Below are 19,611 nucleotides of genomic sequence, written 5' to 3'. Positions count from 1 at the left end.
ACCCCATAGGAACAGTAAATGTGGTCAGCCAAAGACTACATACTACAAAAAAAATAATAATTTAATTAAATTAAATAAAAAGATAAATAATTGTGATGTGGTCTGAGATGAAATCACTGTAGAACACACGGTTTTAAAATGCAGTAGAATATTATATAACATAAAAACTCAAATAACGCAAATAAAACATTTCTTTCAGTAAAAAGGTGATAAGGCTACTGATTTGTTCCACACAAGGAAATTGCCTATCTGAATTTATATTTATAAACTGTTATTAACGATTAAATATTGATAAGTCACAATGTGAAAAAAATATAAAACCTACAAATGGTGTGTCCTGAGCAAAAGAAAACAGACATAGGCCCTTAGCACTACAGGATGTAAAAGGCTTCCCACTGCTAGGAGAGGGTTTATGATGTACATGTTTAGGCTCCACGTTATTTAGAACTGTATGCAAAGGCTACATTAAAACAGTATTATACCATAGGAAACTACTTACTGTTTGGATTGTCTCCAATACCGTTGCTTTTGCCATTCCAGTACCACAACAATAGTGTTGCATCTCTTGATCCTGAGAGGATGTAACAGTCTCCTCCTATGTAGGATTCAGATCGGGCCATGCATGTTACCACATCCCAGTGCCCAAACACCACCTGAGTTAGTTTACCTGCAACAATAACAGTTGAAATCAAACAATAAAACTATTTCCATCATTTATTTTGCTTAACACTTATTTATGGTATTTAAGGTATTTATAACCTTTATCTCTCTTTTTAGACTAAAATACACATGATAATTCAACTGGAACTAAAATAGGCAGTATAAAGGAGTATCATAGACATTGGAGTCATCTTAGTAAAGGTTCTGCTTTTTGAGCCTGGATACTGGAAACCTGTGCTAGCATTTCTCCTGCGGTGTTGCCATCAGTGTGTGAAGAGTGGGAGAAGAGGGTTGCATTGACAATCCAACACAATGGGCAGCACATTGAACACATTTTATAAGTGGTCAGAAACTTGTAAATAACTCATGAAAGAATATAGTTACATTAAAACCAAGCACATAATTGTTTTTCTTGTGAAATTCACAATAAGTTTGATGTGTAACATGACCCTCTTCCTATTGAAAAAACTAAAGTTGGATTCAAAATGGCCGACTTCAAAATGGCCGCCATGGTCACCACCCATCTTGAAAAGTTTCCCCCCTCACATATACTAATGTGCCACAAACAGGAAGTTAATATCACCAACCATTCCCATTTTATTAAGGTGTATCCATATAAATGGCCCACCCTGTATAGGTGCTTAAAGCCTAGTTAATATAGATGCAACAAATTCACTAAACAGCATAAGGCTTAATATATTTTTGCACATAAAAACATTGGGGGAATTTATCAAAGTTGTATGATCAAGGTCAGAAGTGAAATTGTCAACAATTTTTGCATAAGTTTCAGGGTTGCTCAAAAAGTTGTGACTTTTGTCATCAATTAACTTTCTATTTACATGGCAAGTGGGCTTGCATGTTCAGATCAAAAGGTACACTAACAACCTGTTGGTATTTACAATTTACATCTAAAGCGCACTGGTGTATAACACGCACCCTTATTTTAATAAGGAAATTTCAGTAAAAAAACATAACTTAACATAAATGACTTGGAATCTATGAACTTAACTCTCCCTTTATCAGGCTCTGTGCCACATAATTTTCCCCCCTCTGATTACCCCTGTGCCACACATCTTTGCCCTCACTGATTTCCTGCACATCTTCCTCCTCACACCTCTTTCCACCAGCTAATTTTACCACATCATTTGTACCACTCTGATCCCCTACTTGTATTTAGGTTTTCCCCTACATGGCATGTGTGCTCGTGTCATTACAGCCACTGCTGTTTTAAAGTGGCCGCAGCCGGACTGCAGATCCTGAACAAACAGCCGGCGCCGGGACCACTCCGCCCTCCCCCACTGATCCCCCGCTAGTATTAAGGTTTTTTACCCATTAACTGGCCTATGCGCTATGGCAGGCACAGGTTCCGGCGGCGTCTGGGGCTGACAGCACACTGACGTGTGATGTCCTCTGCACGGCATCAGGCATCAGCCTGCCTTAGCGTACAAGCCAGGAAAGGGGTAATAAACCTAAATACAAGCGGGGGATCAGCGGGGGGTAGATGTCCTGGCAGCTGTTGCCAGTCAGTGATTTAGAGTGGTCGTGATGCCGGATGTTTGTTCGGGATCACTTTAAACCAGTGACCAGCGGCGGCTGTGCTGAAATGACTGGCATATTCAGGCAGGGAGGGTTTTATCTTAAGAAAAAGTTTAAAATGTGTGTGTTATATGCTGATAAATATGGTATTTATAGAGCAGAGGGTATGGAAGCAGAGATGCTGGGAATGCTGGGTCACGCCTAAATAGTACAAAGCCGGCAAATGACATTTTAGCAATGCCACCTAATAACGGGTCTATCTCTGGATCTGAACCACAAATCCGGGTAATCGGTTCACCCACACTTTAACCCTGTGTATTGGGCTTAGTGTTGGTGAATTGGCTTTTTGTTTTGCTTTAAAAGAACTGATACTTTTTTCTTTACAAAGTGTTTAGTTTAGATCATATAACTTTATTACACTTTATAATAGTAGCAGTCAATGCAAGACATTTCAACCAGTGGCTTCTATAGCTTTTTCCCAGAGGTATGACTGGTTTTAAAAGCTGCCCAAAACTTTATATATGTTAAGAGATTAGAGGGAAGTCTTGATTTACCTTTCAGGCACAGCACGGACTCACTGGTGAAGGCTGGCAGGCTCACAGACTGCAGACACACAGTCCTAACACTCTCTTTCTTTTGTACAAAGCAGTAGATAAGTCTCACCTCTATTCCTATGTTGTGTTCTAGACTATTTGTTGCTAGAGATAAAACAGCAGATTACCAGGAAGAACGATCCTTAGTGGCCAAATTTAGAGCTTTTTTGGAGTCATTTTTGGTAAATGAATATGTTAGGAATCACTGAGGTAATTATATAGAGGGAAGTTATTTGAAACTGCAGCGTCCATTTATTTTCTCTGGCATTACATTGAGGATCACCCTACAGAAGCCTAATAGGGTCATATATATGACAAATGTCCTCATCAGTTTATCCTTTTTTTTTCAACAAGTTTTTGTACAGCTAAGTTTACTTTAGATTTCTGTTGTTCTGCATTAAAACATCTGCACTAATCATGTGAAGAACAAAGCAGATATTACTAGAATGTACAATACAGTGTACATTTTCAACACCTCACCTGACAACTATTAAAACTCTTCCACAGTTGTCCACCATACAACGTCAGTGTTCTGCCAATACACTATGTCAGTGTCTACTAGTGATTCTCTCTGCAGCGAGGCCTGTGCGATTATTATCCTGCTTTTACTGTTGCAGATGACACTGGTATTTGATCTGTACAATTTAAAGAAGACTACAACTCATGACAGATCTTTTTCTAAAACTGTACTCATGTAGGGTGGTGCATGACACAAAGATTCATACAATAACACACCAATACTCCCTTTTTCATGTCTCAGGTCCTGTACTCTGCATAAATCAGAGTATGACTCTGGCCCAGAGTGTTCCTTTATTTAGACAAAACATACATTGAAGCATTTTTTGCTTTGCTCATTTTGTTCCCCCATAATTGACCTTTAGATGTCCTCATATACAGCAGTACTAGAAAGACATGGAAAGATCATACTTGGATTTCCACTGTGCTAACACAATTAAAAAGTTTTGCTGATGACCAATAACCTTTTAAAACATCAATAAATGTGTAAATGCCTTAACAGCATATCAATAGAGTAAGAAAACAGAGGGACCGGGACATAATAGAGCACCACATTTGCAAGTGGGAATGTATTCTATTGCTATTTTACAGCTCAAGCAGACTGTCATGTGTTTTTTATTTACCTATATCATAATCAATTACAAATTAAAGGGAACCAATCATCAGATTTTACCCTATATAATGGGTAAAATCTTTATTTTCACCATTCCCGGGGGACGCTCCTGCCCCCAGGGATGGTGAAGATATGAAGTTATAAACTAGTCACCGCCGCCGCCGTAAGTAGTCACCTGGGCGGGGAGCTCTTCTCAACAACTTCCGTTCTTCGGCCGGGAGCGACGCCCCCTACGCTTGATTGACGTGCAGCGTCATCGCTCTGCCCCGTCTGTTCAGTGAGCGGAACAATGACGCTGCACGTCAATCAAGCGGAGGGGGCGTCGCTGCCTGCAGAAGAACGGGAGTTGGTGAGAAGAGCTCCCCGTCCAAGTGACTACTTACGGCGGCGGCGGTGACTAGTTTATAACTTCATATCTTCACCATCCCTGGGGGTAGGAGCGTCCCCAGGGAATGGTGAAAATAAAGATTTTACCCTATATAACACTTTGCCAAGTGTTATATAGGGTAAAATCTGATGATTAGTTCCCTTTAACTAAGTCTCACATTGGGGAGATTCCCCGATACGTATGTTCAAAGATATGTCTGTGGGTCTCCATCATTGGCTTTAGTATTAAAAAGACAAAACATGCAATGTATAATTTATCATTTTATTGTATGACTTTCTATGGAATACTATATTATATACCACACAGGTGCCGAGATTTATTTGACATGTTTCTATGGAATAGCACAGTGATGGTGGAAGGAGTCAGGGGGAAAGGGGTGTCCATGGATATATGGATTTGTACATCGCATAAGTTGGGAACTATTCCAGCACATAAGGTACACAGTGTGAAAATATCAATGTTTTCTAGTATTATACTGGAATGATATCTTATGAAAATGGCGCATTGCTGTTTAATCTTATAGGCTGTCACTGATTTGCATTTGTCTCTTTTGGATGCTAGTTAATATATGCACCCCTCGCATTTTTGTAAATATTTTATTATCTTTTTTCATGAGAAAACACATCCACAAAGATGGCTACAAAAAAAAGATTAGCAAGACCATGAAATTAAGCTGCATGACCATGGGCAAGACCATACAGCGGTTTTATAGGACAGGTTCCACTCAGAACAGTCCTCGCAATGGCCGATCAAAGTAGCTGAATGCATATGTTCAGCGTCATATCCAGAGGTTTTATTTGGGAAATAGACATATGAGTGCTGCCAGCAGAGGTTGAAGGGATGAGGGGGTTCAGCTCTTCAGTGCTCAGATCATATGCCGCACTCTGCCACTCACATGTGTATGGCTTTCATTCCAGAAGGAAGCCACTTCTAAAGATGAAGCAGAAAAAAGCCTGCAAACAATTTGTTGAAGACAAGCAGACTAAGGATATGGATAAGCAAAACCATGTCCTGTGGTCTGACAAGACCAAATTAAAGGTGAGGAGTACAAGGTGAGGATTTAGGCAAGCACAAAGACAAGTACGTTTGGCCTACAGTCTAGAATGGTGGTGGGGGTGTCATAGTATGGGCCAGCATGAGTGCTGCTGGCACTGGGGAGTTACAGTACATTGAAGGAACCATGAATGCCAATATGTACTGTGACATACTGAAACAGAGCATGATCCTCTCCCTTAGGAGACTGGGTTGAGTGTTAAAGGGGTATTCCAGGAAGAAACTTTTTTTTTCTTATATCAACTGGCTCCAGAAAGTTAAACAGATTTGTAAATTACTTATATTCAAAAATCTTAATCCTTTTAATAATTATCAGCTCCTGAAGTTGAGTTGTTTTTTTCTGTCTGGAAACCATGCTCTCTGCTGACATCTCTGCTTGTCTCGGGAACTGCACAGAGTAGAAGAGGTTTTCTATGGTGATCTGCTAATAAACTGGGTGGTTTCCGAGACACGTGTCATCAGAGAGCACTTAGATAGAAAAGAACCACTCAACTTTAGCAGCTCAAAAGTACTTAAAGGATTAATATTTTTTAATAAAAGTCATTTACAAATCTGTTTAACTTTCTGGAGCCAGTTGATATATATTTTTAAAAAAAGTTTTTTTTCCTGGATAACCCCTTTAATGACCCCAAATACACCTCCAAGACAACCACTGCCTAGCTAAAACAGCTTGTAAATGTAAAGGTGATCAGACTGTCCAGGCATGTTTCCAGACCTAATCCGTATTGAGCATCTGTGTGGCATCCTCAAATGGAAGAATGGGGAGCTCAAGGTCTCTAACATCCACCAGATGAATGGAACAAGACTCCAGTGGCTACATTTGAAGCACTGGTGAATTCCATGCCCAAAATGTTTAAGGCAATGCTAGGAAATAATGGTGGCCACAGAAAATTTTGACATTTGAGCCCAATTAGGACATTTCCACTAAGAAGTGTACCAAGGTTTATACAATATAGGCTGTGAACTCGCTACTTTTACATTGTAGCGAGTGAGTGCCATTTCTTTAGTGTTATCACAGGACAGAATATAACAAAATATTTACAAAAATGTGCACTCACGTGAGTAACTGTGAATAAATATATATTTATCTTAATTGATCTTGAAAACAAGGGTGCCAGATTAGTAGATTATAAACTAAAAAACAACAACAAAATATTTTACCATAAATAAACAGTAACCAAATCTAAGTTAAATGTTTCTTTTTAATGGATGCACCCTACTTATTAGCCAGGGTATATTTTGTATTAAGAGCTGTTCGTGATACATGAGCAGAATATATTCAGCTCAAACAACAGTATTTCCCTTTTTTGACAGAACACATTTTCTACTTATTCAGTTTTATTTGACAGCCCTGCTGCAAATAAAAAGAAATAAAAGAGAAAAAGGAAAACAGACACAGGCCCTTAGCACCGCTGGATGTAAAAGGCCGCCTGAAAATAATTCCCACTGCCAGGAGAGGGTTTATGATGCCTTTTCTGTATTGGCTCTACTTAGAAAAAAAATGATTTACGCCACAAGAATTTCCTGTTACAAGTATAAAAACAAAACAAGGAATGCTAAAAAAGAAAAGGGCCCCTTTATTCAGAAGTGATAGAATATAATTGAATAGTACACTTATTGTGCTGCACTGCTATACATTACATGGGGTGTGCACATGTTTGCCCTGCTGCTTGGGCTCACAAAGCAAAATAGCAATTGTATTTTCCAAATCTAAGTGATCTCTGAGGATGCAAGCACGCCTGTCACAGTTTGACTAAAACATGTATGGCTCCATCTAAACTGGATGGTAGAGGAAAAAAAATCCCTGGGAATTTTAAAAGAACTGGAGCCATTAAACAATCAGAAACACACGGTAGAGTTTCTTCTCTAACAGCTTTCACAGACGTGTTAATCCCATGTCCCACATGTCAAGACAAATACTGTGAAATCCTTCAAATGTACATGTGCAAGAAAAAAATACATTTAGCAAGGCAAGCAAACTATACATCAGAAATATTCCATTTACAGGGAAGTGAGAAAATCTGCCCTAAAATGAAATACAAATGGCCGACATTTATGATTGCTTTTAGACTGTTTTTTTTGTGTCTAGAAAAGGCGCAAAAAAGGCGCAAGCAGGGTTTATTTGCGCCTTTTGGTTTACACATTTCTGCTGATTCTGAGTTGTAATCCACTGATTTTGGCAATACACATGATATGGAAGAGTTTTATCAACTGCGCCTTTTTGAGAAAAAACGCAAAGAAGTAGCAAAGCCACTGAAAAGTCTCTAAAACTACACCAGCCCAGACTTAGCTCAGCTTTTTGGTGTGAAGGGAGAAATTTCAGAAAATGTGACCTGCACAAAATTTATCAACTGCTCTGTGACTATTTAATAAATTTGGATCTCCTACACATTACCAGCACACACAAAAAAGGTGTAGAAAAATGCTTCACTTACACCTACAATGATAAATGTCGACCATTGTGTGTCAAAAAACTAAACAAAAGTATATTAATGTATGTATGATGATATCATAGTCTTCCTGAATATATGTATCCTGGCTCAAAGTATGCACTACTGTGTTGTATTCATTTCCACAATACACAGGGCACAAAACCTATTGTATAATCTTGCATTAATAATGTAGGTCATGTTTTTATTTATAAAGCTGTAAAATGGGAGAAACTATAGCAAGAAAACAAGATATGATATATCCTAGTTAGTGAATTAGGGAAGGACAACATGACAATAGAGTTAATGATATGATATATCTGTACATACAAACATTTTATATATATATATATATACACACACACACACACACACACACACAGACCCATACTTATGTGATAGAAATACAAATACTAGAACTAATTTATTTATCCAGACAGGCATACATATAAAGAACTAGAACTTACCAGTGTCAGTGGAATACACCCGGAAACTTTTGTCCCAGAAGCCACACACGATTATGAAGCGATTGTCAGCTGTGATCACAAAGCACTGAGAATGGACCTGGATACTTTGGTCTAAAAGGTCTGAGATTTGCCGTCTGTGCATTCCAGTGTTGTTGACTGAAAAAAATAATAATTAGAGCACATCAACATTACTCGTCCTACTTGCTAACCAAAAAAAGCAGTAAAAGAAGGAAAATAATCTCAACCACTTAACCATCTTAACAGATAGAATCAACTAGTCATTCCTCAGTCAAATCAGCATGTTTATCTATAAAGACCCAGCAACAAATATCTGCCCTTATGACGCTGATAAAGAGTGAGTTATTTGCTTGGCTTGTCTTGTAACAACATGATCCGGGCATCGCTAAACGGAGCTGCAGCACATTACTAATAAATATATTGCAGGAAGAGGAGAGAAACGGCTCCAATGAAAGTCAGAAATTGTAACAGAAGACGGTTCTAATCCTTCCTCTACGTAAAATTCCATTCGCCTTCCAAGCCAAGCTATTGGTAATAAAACACTCTTTGAAAAAATAGCTACTTTTACTTGGCTGAGGTTTGCCGACATGTCTCTCATGAGCAATCCTTGGACAGCTTCAAATTTATTGCTAAACAAGGCTAACCCATGTGCAAAAACTAGCAAAACAGGAAGAACACAATAAAGCAGACTAAGTACGTTCTCTATTGTTAAGCAATCGTAATGTTTATGAATGAAACACGGGACTTGTAAATGACATCTGGATGGAAAGTCTAGTGATCTTGAAATGATTTTTAGTAACATACTCTAAAGAGGACTCCCACTAGAAGCTGGTACAGTCAAATAGTCTGTTAGATAGGATTTTGTTTTTTTTAACAAGCAGTATATAGTGTGATAAATACACCTTGGAATAACGGAGGTCCTCTGCCTCAAATGGTTTTTACCAAAATAACCAAATAAGAATTTACCAGACATGCTGGTGTCAGAGGAGTCAACTATCATTGATGGGGAATAATTTATTTGTAAGACTTTTTAAGACCAGGAAAAAATAATGCCCAAAGCTGTCCATACACAAAAGATAGGTGTTTGCTGTTAAGATAATATCTCCTTTGACCTTCACATAGAGATGTATGCCTGAGAGTTTATTTAAATAATGAGTGGGAGATAAATAGCTGTCAGACACTTCTGATGCAAGGAATCCTTGTTTTGCCATTATCTGCCAATATAACATATATATATATATATATATATATATATATATATATATATATATATAACAATATACTCCAACCTGGGTACTAACGTCCCAATACATATGTGCCATGCTTAGTTTTAGAATAGCAATACTCCATACATAATCCTTCCCAGAAAAACTGGAAAACAACAAAGGGTAATTTATTATGCCAGTTTTCTGATCCCCAGAATTTGAGACAAGGAAAGTTACAAGTTTTTGCACAAAAACTTGCAACTTTTCTCTTAATATGCTTATTATACTCTTCCCTCTTTTGAGGCTTGGATGCATGGCCCTTTCATGGTTTGGCATATTTAACAAATTTACTCACAAATCTATGCCAACTCATAGTAGTTTTCAAAGTGAGCCCCACAGACAAGGAGGATGGTTTGGTGTATGATAATTCCCACCATAAATTACAATCATATATGTTCCTGCACATTTCCTCCATTAAGAAGCACACTTCTGTATTATTTTTTTTTTTGCACTTCTTACTATTGCTTGCGCAAGAGGGAATTAATATAGAGCTGTAATGTGCTGAAATACCAGACAGGACTTCCTGTAAACACTTCTGTACGTGTAGATGCTTGTAATAAATGGTGGTCACATATACAGGAAGTGAAGTGGTGGAAGTAACTCAACCTCAAAAATGTATTAAAGGGGACATAATGCAAATAAAATGTATATTCTGCAGAAGTTCCCTATAGCATGAATTACATGTGTATGTAGTAACTGAAGATATTGGCCCTCATTTACTTAGAAAATCGGGTTGTAAGTCTATCTTGCTTTCTTACCCGACTGCTTTTTTCCCCTGGTATTTATTATTATGTCGCATCCTGTTTGTCGCACGTGGGTTTTGTTGGTTTTGGTTTCCAACTCCTCTGAGTTGTCGGGAAAAAAATCCACAATTATTCAACAAATTCGGGTTGGAAACCTTTATAAATACGTGGGAAAGCTCAGAAATGTCGGGTTACGCCCCTTTTTCGGGTTTGGGAGAATCCACATCAGGTCAGTCGGGAAAAAATGTCGCATCGTGTCGCAGACTGGTGCACGATGTCTGTGACATGTGGCAGACAAAGATGCACCAAAAAAAACCCGACAAAAGAAGTCGGGTTTAGAATAGTAAATGAGGGCCATTATCAATATATTCTAAATATTGATTGATAATACGGTTGACAATAGGTAAAATCTAAATATGTTTATATATAAATATATATATATATATATATATATATATATACACACACACATATATATATTAAATGCATTTTACCTATTGTCAACCATATTATCAATCATATATAATACAAACTATCACCCAAGGCTTTCACAGAAAAAAATTTATATTGGAAATATTAAGGCTTATTTATTAGAAAGGGTTGAGTTGCCTTAAAAATTTTCTGAACCATTAGAGTCATAATGACGTGTATACAATTGTGTATAATTTCCATTTTATACTATTTAAGACTCATTTGATATCACCAAAACTTTTTTTCATTTCAGGCAAAAGCCCAATAGATTTGTCAGCACAGGAAGAAAAAAACAAAAAAAAAAAGGAACCCAAATGTTCTACATACTTCCTTCCTTACCTACAACCTTAGGATGCCTGAGTTGTAATTTTGCAAAAATAATGCAGGTTGAAATAACCTTCAGGTTGCTGGTATGAGATCTGGTTTTGATGCTTTGCGAATAATAAAGACCGTTGTGCTTTTTTACGAGGCAATAATGTGTTTCTCTGGTGGGTAAACAAGTCAGTATTGTAGTTTATTCCAGCCAGGGATTTGGATTACAGCTCTGAGAGACAGCATTATGACTGCTTTCCCATACAGGTCATTTTTTTTCCTTCTAAAGTTTCAAAAACTATTATTCAACTGTAAACAGCCGTAATCGCACCAGAACTATCGTAAAAGAGAAATGCTGTTTCTGATGCTGCCTGGAGTAAGGAAAAGCTTTATTTATAATAAAATAAAAAAGACTTTACAACTCCTATTGCTTTAACTATATATATATATATATATATATATATATATATATATATACACATACATACATACACATACGTACATACATACATAAACCTGCTGTTTACTGCACTACAGAACATGTTGACTCTATTTAGGCCAGTCTTCTTCAGGAAAATACATGTGGTTATCAAGCACCCTGCAGTTATTGGCAGCTAAAGCTATTATTGCATAGATATGCCCTGAGGAGGTCAATACATTAAGAGACCCAGTGTTACCAGTGTACTAACTATATCACTGGCAGGTAACACATAAGGCTGTATTTACATGTTTGGTGCTTCAATCAAGAGGATTTCACAAATTTATATGACAAGAATGACACAGCATTATTCTTCCCATGAACTGAAACAAACTGAAATGGCACCCCAACAAATTTTGTTGTAAGTCAACTGGATATGTTGTTTTCCAATTGGATCTGTCAAAAACTGGCACCTGGATTCTGTTAAAATCAACCATGATGCCAATTTGAACATAGTTTTAGAGCAGTGGTTCTCAACCTTTTTGCCTGAGCACCCCTTGACAGCCCATTCCCAAAAAATTGTACCCCCATATTAGAGACATTTTGTAATGATTATAGTACAATGCATATGCTTTACTTTCCTCTATAACAGGCCCCTGTTCCTCTCCCTTTCTCCACAGTCCCCCAATTTACAGGTGATGTCTTCTCTATCTGGAGTTGTTTACTTTTCTTTACTATCTGGCCTAGACCGCCATTACAATTTCTCCCATACAAGACTTCTCCACAGAATCAGCCAAACAAACATTTTGGGCTCCTTTCTGCAGTACAATACCCACCTATTTACAAACTCCCCATGTTTATTGTCACACACAGTAACAGTACCCGCTTTGCATGCCCATAAATTGTTAGGCCCCCTGTTAGGCCCCCCAAACTGCCCCCATATATAGTTGTAGGCCACCATACTGTCCTGCTTTGGTGCTCCACTGCTCCTCTGGTCTGGGGACCTATTGCTATGGCTCACAGCATTAGGTTTCCGGTCTGCAGAGGCAGTGAAGCAACAAAGCTGATGGTAGTTACTGCCCACAGCAGCCCAGTGCCCACGCTTCCCCTTTGCTGTCCTCCTGCTCTGCTCCTCGGTGCAGTGACGTCAGCCTACCATTTCTTAAGTACTACTTGTACCCCAGGCTGAAAACCACTGTTTTTGAGCAATTTTATTATGTTAACTTTCTTATGTAGTATTTAGCCCCTCTACTATATCAGAAAGTCACTTTCAACCTACAAAGTCTTAGAGACTAAGGATAGACAATAGAAAATAGAAACATATGTCTCTCTCCCAATGTCTGCTACTGGTCTTAATTTTTTGAGCAGACACTGTTCATACAGAAAGTGGTAAAACCTAGTACTAATTGTCTTACAATACATGTGGTTCAAGGGTTAGTTCCTTGTCTTTACATGGGATATGTAGAAGTAAGGAATGTATGCTACCAATGTAGGTAATTTGATCATATCAAAACTCATTACTTTGAAATTTGATGGCTGTAAACGGATCTAAATGCAAACAGTTACAGTAGCCTACATTAACAGATCACCATTAGGCTAGGTTTCCACGCAGGCTTTTTTCTGGTGTATTTTTGGAAAACTGCCACTGCAGTTATTGAGCCAAAGTCAGAATTGGATCCAGTAGCAATGAGAAGTGTAAGTCTCTCCTTCATATTTCACATTCCTTTTGAACACACGTCTGTTGTTGCTCAATAACTGCAGTGGCAGTTTTCTTAAAAAAAAAAAAAAAAAAAGTATATGGGAGGGGGCCGTGATGGTTGCCACAACCCCTCCCATAGACTTGCATTAAGGGGGCGAGGTGTAAGTGAGCAGACGTATCTCCGTAGAGCTGATGACTCAGGGGCAGCAGGAGAGATCGCGGGGGTCCCCACGGGATAAGATGTCTAGGGAATTAGATGATGTCTAGGCAATCAGAAATGACACAGCATGCAAAATACACTAAAGGGGTTTACAAGGAAAAATATGAACAAAGATATGTTAACAAAAGCCTTCCTTCCTGCATACTTTTTTCGCTGTGATTTTTTGGTTGATGCATTAGGATGAAGCAGCTACTGTGGCGTTTCACCCATCCCCCCCCCCCCCCAAAAAAAAATTTGTGTATATGTGTTTTTATTATGTAGTCAAGGTGCAATATTCACGAGTTCACGTGTGTTCTGTAATCCACAATATTCATGAGCTCACGTGTTCAATGGTCTGCAATATTAATCAGCTTAAATGCCCTCTGTAGTCCACAATATTCATGAACTCACATGTTCAGTAGTCTGCAATGTTCATGAGCTCACATGCTATCTGTAATCTGCAAACTAATGATCTTACATGCATTCTGTAGTCCACTATATTCAAAAGCTCACAAATGTTCAGTAGTCTGCAATATTCATGAGCTCACATGCGCTCTGCAATCTTCAAACTAATGAGCTCAAGTGTTCCGTAGTCCCACAATATTCAAAAGCTCACATGTACGATAGTCTGCAATATTCATGAGCTTGCATGCGTTCTGTGGCCTGCCATATTCATGAGCTCACATGCTCTCTGTAGTCTTCAATATTCATGAGCTCACATGCGTTCTGTAGTCATGTGTGCATTCTGTAGTCTGAAATATTCATGAGCTCACATGCTTTCTGTGGTCAGCAACATAAGCACACAAATTTTGTCGTCCGCAATATTCACATGCGTTCTTCAGTCTGCAATATTTCTCAGCTCACGTGCTCATTGTAGTCTGCAATATTTATGAGCTCACATGCATCCCATAGTTCTCAATATTCATGAGCACACATGCTCTGTGTAGTGAGCAATATTCATCAATATTCATAAGTTCACATGCTCTCTGTAGTCTAATATTCCTAAACACATATGCATTCTGTAGTCTGCAATGTTCATAAGCTTGCATGCATGCATTCTCTAGTATGCAATAATCATTAAAACTAATTTTTGCTATTGCATTCCTTATGGTAAATAAAAATTATTTCTAATGTGTTTTGTTTAAAGGAAAATTAAGTTTTCTATGTTTTGTGTTTAAAAAAGCTGCCACTAGGTGTCTCCCTACTTGTCCAGAGCACATTTCCCCCCATCTTTGGACTCCTGATGGCCTGGCAGAAGTCCAAAATTAGGAAACGCTGAGGGTGGGGGAGATAGAAAAAGAGACAGGGGTGCTCCCTTGTAGCGTATATCAACTTGGTGCGATCCCTCCACTGCACCTAAGTGATATACTCACCTATAGGTTGATGACATATTTGTTCCACGGCTGTTGGGGGTCATGGTACACTTGAATGTGTAGAAGTGGGGCTGCTGTACTCAGATCGATTCTGGACTCCCAATGGGGACCAGCATAGAAATGCAAGAATTTGTAGGAAAAGGCGGTCTTGGAGGCACTGCTCAGGGGTGTTCACAGTAAGACTGACTCAGGCCAGCACAGGATAATAGATATTTTATTAGGCAATACGGACAAAGCATTACAAAGTTACAAACTTACAAAGTGTCTTCCTCAGGTCCAATTTGGCAGTAAACTTCTAGTAGTTTGTGCTGTAAGAGTGTGCTCCTGCACTCCTTCGATACCTCCGGTGTCCTGTTCTGGACCCTGCAGCAATCACCTTCGTGAGCAGCAGCCTGATGTGTTGGGCCTGGGAAGCTGGGCCTGGGAAGAATGGACGTAGGTGCTTCCCAGGCCCAACACGTCAGGCTGCTGCTCATGAAGGTGATCACTGCAGGGCCCAGAGCAGGACACCGGAGGCATTGCAGGAGTGCAGGAGCACACTCCTACAGCACCAACTACTAGAAGTGTACTGCCAAATTGGACCTGAGGAAGGCACTTTGTAACTACCGAAACGCGTTGACCGTATTACCTAATAAAATATTTATTGTCCTGTGCTGGCCTGAGTCCATCTTACTGTGAACACCCCTGAAACGCACATCCAAGACCGCCTTTTCCTACTAATTCTCACATTTTAAATGCTGAGAGGTGTGTTCAGCCTTATCCAATCATATCTCATCTCACACTGAACTGCTCTAGGCTGTGTGTAACAGAGTGAGGGAGGAAGCTCTCCCCTGTATGGCTTCAGATGATGTCCACACCTGTTGGGTAACGCCCCTTCCCTGTCTGTGAATCTGACAGACTGAGCAGAAAATACAGAGCAATATCAAGGTAGAGAACTAAACAATAATAAAAAAAATTAAGGCAGGGTGTGGTTTATCATGATGGGGCAGTGAACTGGGAGGATTATCAAATTTAAAAAGATGATGAGAGATACTCTTTAAGCTCACATGTGCTCTGTAGTCCATAATGTTCATGAGCTCACATGCACTCTGTAGTCTGCAATATTCTTAAGCTCACGCGCTCCTTGTAGTCTGCAATATTCATGAGCTGTCACTCCCCTGCCCACCTCATGCTGATTGACAGATGTCTTCCCAAACTGCGCATTGGCAGGAAGCAGTACATCTGTGTTGGTGAAAGGGGAAGCAGCAGCTCATAAACACTGCACACTACAGGGCATATACTTGTACTACTACCCTGACACAGTCCAGCATAAGCCTAGGGACAAAGTCCCTTTAATGGCACGTATATTCACTTATATCAGGCAACAAGAGATAGTTCATAGCCCCTCATCACTAGCCTAATGTATTTCTTAAAAAATATGCCATGTTATGTTATTTGTGTACTTACAGCGGATTAAAAGTTGTTGTTTTTTAAGTTAAAAGGAAAAAATTAAAGAGGTGCTTAGGTTTGTGAGCCGACTGCCTGTGTTTCATCACATGTGAGTTATCAAGTAGCAGTGGGGATACATATGTACTAACATGTCTAATACTCCCCATCTCAAGGTTAATTCGCTTTAAGAGATGAAAGTGAGAATACACTGCAGACATGAGTTATACAAAAGAAACTGATATGTTTATGCACCAGGAAAATGAAAGTAGCTGCAACATCAATACTCCTTCATTCCATTTTGTTCAGCATCAAATTCTTTAGTAAGTAAATGTTCTCTTCTCTGCGGGTGCCATCAAGCTTGTTATTTTCCAGAACCGCCTGCACTGATTTACATCTTGACTAACGTTACAGAAAAAGAGCTTCTTTGTGACATTGGATTGTCCCTGTTCTATTTTCCCGTATCTCTGTCTTTCTCCACCGTGGCAGATAACTCAGCATCTCCCGGTGATTGTCAGATTTTTAATGTTCAGAAATCTGGTCTACATGTTGCTTTTTCAATAGACTTTAATGGCAATGCGTATAGCATAAAGGATGAACAATTATAAGGCTAAGTATGTACTATACTGTGAAAATACCCATCATCCACACTGCAAATTTAACCACTTGCGGCCCCACTGGTTAAACAGAATTTAGTATGTGCCAGTCCTTCTGTAGTAGTAATGGATATTCGCACTGCCAGTTTAATGGCAAAACATGCTAAACAGCACCCCACCATTACAGTGACCACCAGATCCTAACAACATAAAATAGTTCTAATTTAAACCATAAAACAAAATCCAACACTAAGGCTGTGTTCTCACATAGTATTGGGACCTCATTTTGAAATGTAAAATGTATTTTATTCTGGTTATAATTATAACTTTTTTAGACACACTCATGGCCAAAAACCAGTTTGTTTGCAAATTGCATAATAGAACTTCCTGTAGTCCACATTAGTGTAACAAAAATATTCTAAATGGTAGAAAAAATGGCTAGCATTTTAAATCTCAGTTGCTTATAAAATGAGCCTTTTTTATAGCTTAATTCAGAAAATTATTATTAGTACTAAAGGACTCCTGTAACCTATACATAACTGGTAAGGAAGGAAAGCAGCGAAGACAGATGTACCATGCACCCCAGCCATCCTGAACCCCAAATGTTTGTTTTGTACGATAATAATGGAAAACATAAAAAATACACAAGAAAACAACAAAAGATAAAAGGTATAAAACAGAAGAAAGAATTAGTGTGAAAAAATATCCCCTAAAGCAAAATACAAGTTAAAAACAGATGTACATACGTGCACATAATTCTTAAACGTCAGCATTTCTTTCTTACAGAGCAGACGCTGTGTATTCACATGCAATAAATGGCAATGCAATTTTTTTTTTTCTTAGCCAGCAAGCTGAGCTTTCCCGCTGTTTGCTTACTATTATCTGGGGGCTCACTGATAGGGAAACCTAGCAAACTCTATGATAATGAACTAAAGCTCATCCATTCCCATCCCCTGCACATCGGTCAGAGAACACACTATAAGTCACAGAAAGACTGCCTGCTACTTCTGAGGAGGATAAAACCATATCTCATTGCCCATCATCTTGACTCCTCACACAAGGGAAGAGCAGACAATGACAGACAGCGATAAGACCATACTTCACATGCTCATACAAACCGAAATGTACTGCACACAAATCTATTCATCTCCGGAACAACGTTTTCACACATAACCTCAACACATTCTCCTTTGTCTATGGATAGAAAAAAAAATCATAAATATAAAACTGAAAAAAAGAGGATATAAATAGGAAAAAATTCTAAATAGATGGTATATACACACAAGCAAAGCTATAGCTGTATGTAAGGCAGGTTTAAGAAAAAAAGGATTGATTTGGACAATAAAGCCCTGGTACCAAAGCTTTATTTCTCTGCACAAAGAAGAACCTTAATGTTATTATGAAAATTTCCCTTGGAAAAAAAAACCTGCCGGTCTAGCACATTACTGAACGCCAATTCATCATAACAGGGCCTCGCTCCTGCTCATCAACAAGTCTGAGTGATGAAAAGATCCAATATTATCCTGACAGTGCTTCATGCGCTATTCTCAATCACACATTATTACGGCATCCATATTAATTTTCGGTGACACACGTCCTAGGCCTGTTCAAATTAGGCAAGCCAACGAGGGGGAGTTGATGAAATACCAGCATAGCCACAGCTCATTGCATTCCAATTTGCATGCAAATGGTTTATCAGGAGAATTCCATTCCAGGCAACTGGCAAGTGAAAAACAACAGTAATCTACACTTCAGGGCTACCATACAGAGCTTAATGAATCGCAGAGAGAGGAGAAAGTGACAGACCTATGAGAGGATCGATCTCCACCGGCAGCTGGTACGGCTGGTCCTGCACTGCACCTTGATGGGCTAGAGGGAGGGAAAAATGGGTTAGAACAAGAGCACATTTACAGGATTGAACACAAGTGTACACGTGCATATAAAGAAAGGGAAGATCCTTAGAGACACAATGGAGAAAGCAGCAGACACAAAGACAAAAAAGGTGGATAGATGCAAAGCATTATCCATAAATAGATACATGTAGGACTGTGAATGTTTAGTAAATAAATGGGCAACCTTTTACTAAACTAATATATACTGTTATCTTACAAATAGCTGTGTATGTGATTTCTTACTATACCAGTGGTCTCCAAGCTGCGGACCTCCAGATGTTGCAAAACTACAACTCCCAGCATGCCCAGACAGCCGTTGGCTGTCCGGGCATGCTGGGAGTTGTAGTTTTGCAACATCTGGAGGTCCGCAGGTTGGAGACCACAGTACTATACTATCTTATTACAAGGACAAACTGTAACATTGTATGAGTGGCACATAATCACACATAGTCTACACTCGTTGGGGCTTAGCAATGTTCAGTGTAAACAACTCATAGCTACATACGAGGTCTAAAATCTGAAAGTGGGAGTGTTCACTATAGTAAGACTATGAAGATAAATTACCAACGACGTGCACTAGAACTAAAGCGTGTTTAATACTAGATTACAAACGCCAGGCAAAACAGATACAGGCTGCTGTCTGGTACAAAGAAATAAAGGGGGCAGTGCATGACATAGGAATTCATTCTTTGGTGAACTTTGAATCCCCTATTCATGCACCCCCTCTTTGGAGACTGTACCAGGAATGACATACGTTTGAAAAGGAGTCTTCCATTACGTGCATAGTCTAGAACAGTGGCCTCCAAACTGTGGACCTCCAGCTGTTGTAAAACTACAATTCCCAGTGTGCCCAGACAGCCGCTGGCATGGTGGGAGTTGTATTTTAGCAAGAGCTGGAGGTCCACCATTTGGAGACCACTGTTCCAGAAAGTATCAATAAAGCAA

General features: G+C 39.0%; 1 protein-coding gene across 3 annotated transcripts in view; it reads right to left on the bottom strand.

Moving 5' to 3' along the window:
* Window positions 1-19,611, bottom strand: part of LRBA (LPS responsive beige-like anchor protein) — a 713,883-nt gene that overhangs the window by 50,128 nt on the left and 644,144 nt on the right. For all 3 annotated transcript variants that reach the window (XM_056562819.1, XM_056562820.1, XM_056562821.1), the window contains 3 exons: window positions 18,581-18,643; window positions 8,256-8,411; window positions 500-667 (listed from right to left, as the gene is read on the bottom strand). In XM_056562819.1, coding sequence (XP_056418794.1) covers window positions 500-667; window positions 8,256-8,411; window positions 18,581-18,643 — 387 coding nt within the window. The remainder of the gene's footprint in view (window positions 1-499; window positions 668-8,255; window positions 8,412-18,580; window positions 18,644-19,611) is intronic.

This window comes from Hyla sarda, chromosome 1 (assembly GCF_029499605.1).
Source record: "Hyla sarda isolate aHylSar1 chromosome 1, aHylSar1.hap1, whole genome shotgun sequence".
Lineage (NCBI taxonomy): Eukaryota > Metazoa > Chordata > Amphibia > Anura > Hylidae > Hyla > Hyla sarda.
Note: the sequence above shows the minus strand (reverse complement) of the source record. Positions and strands in the feature narration are given on the sequence as shown.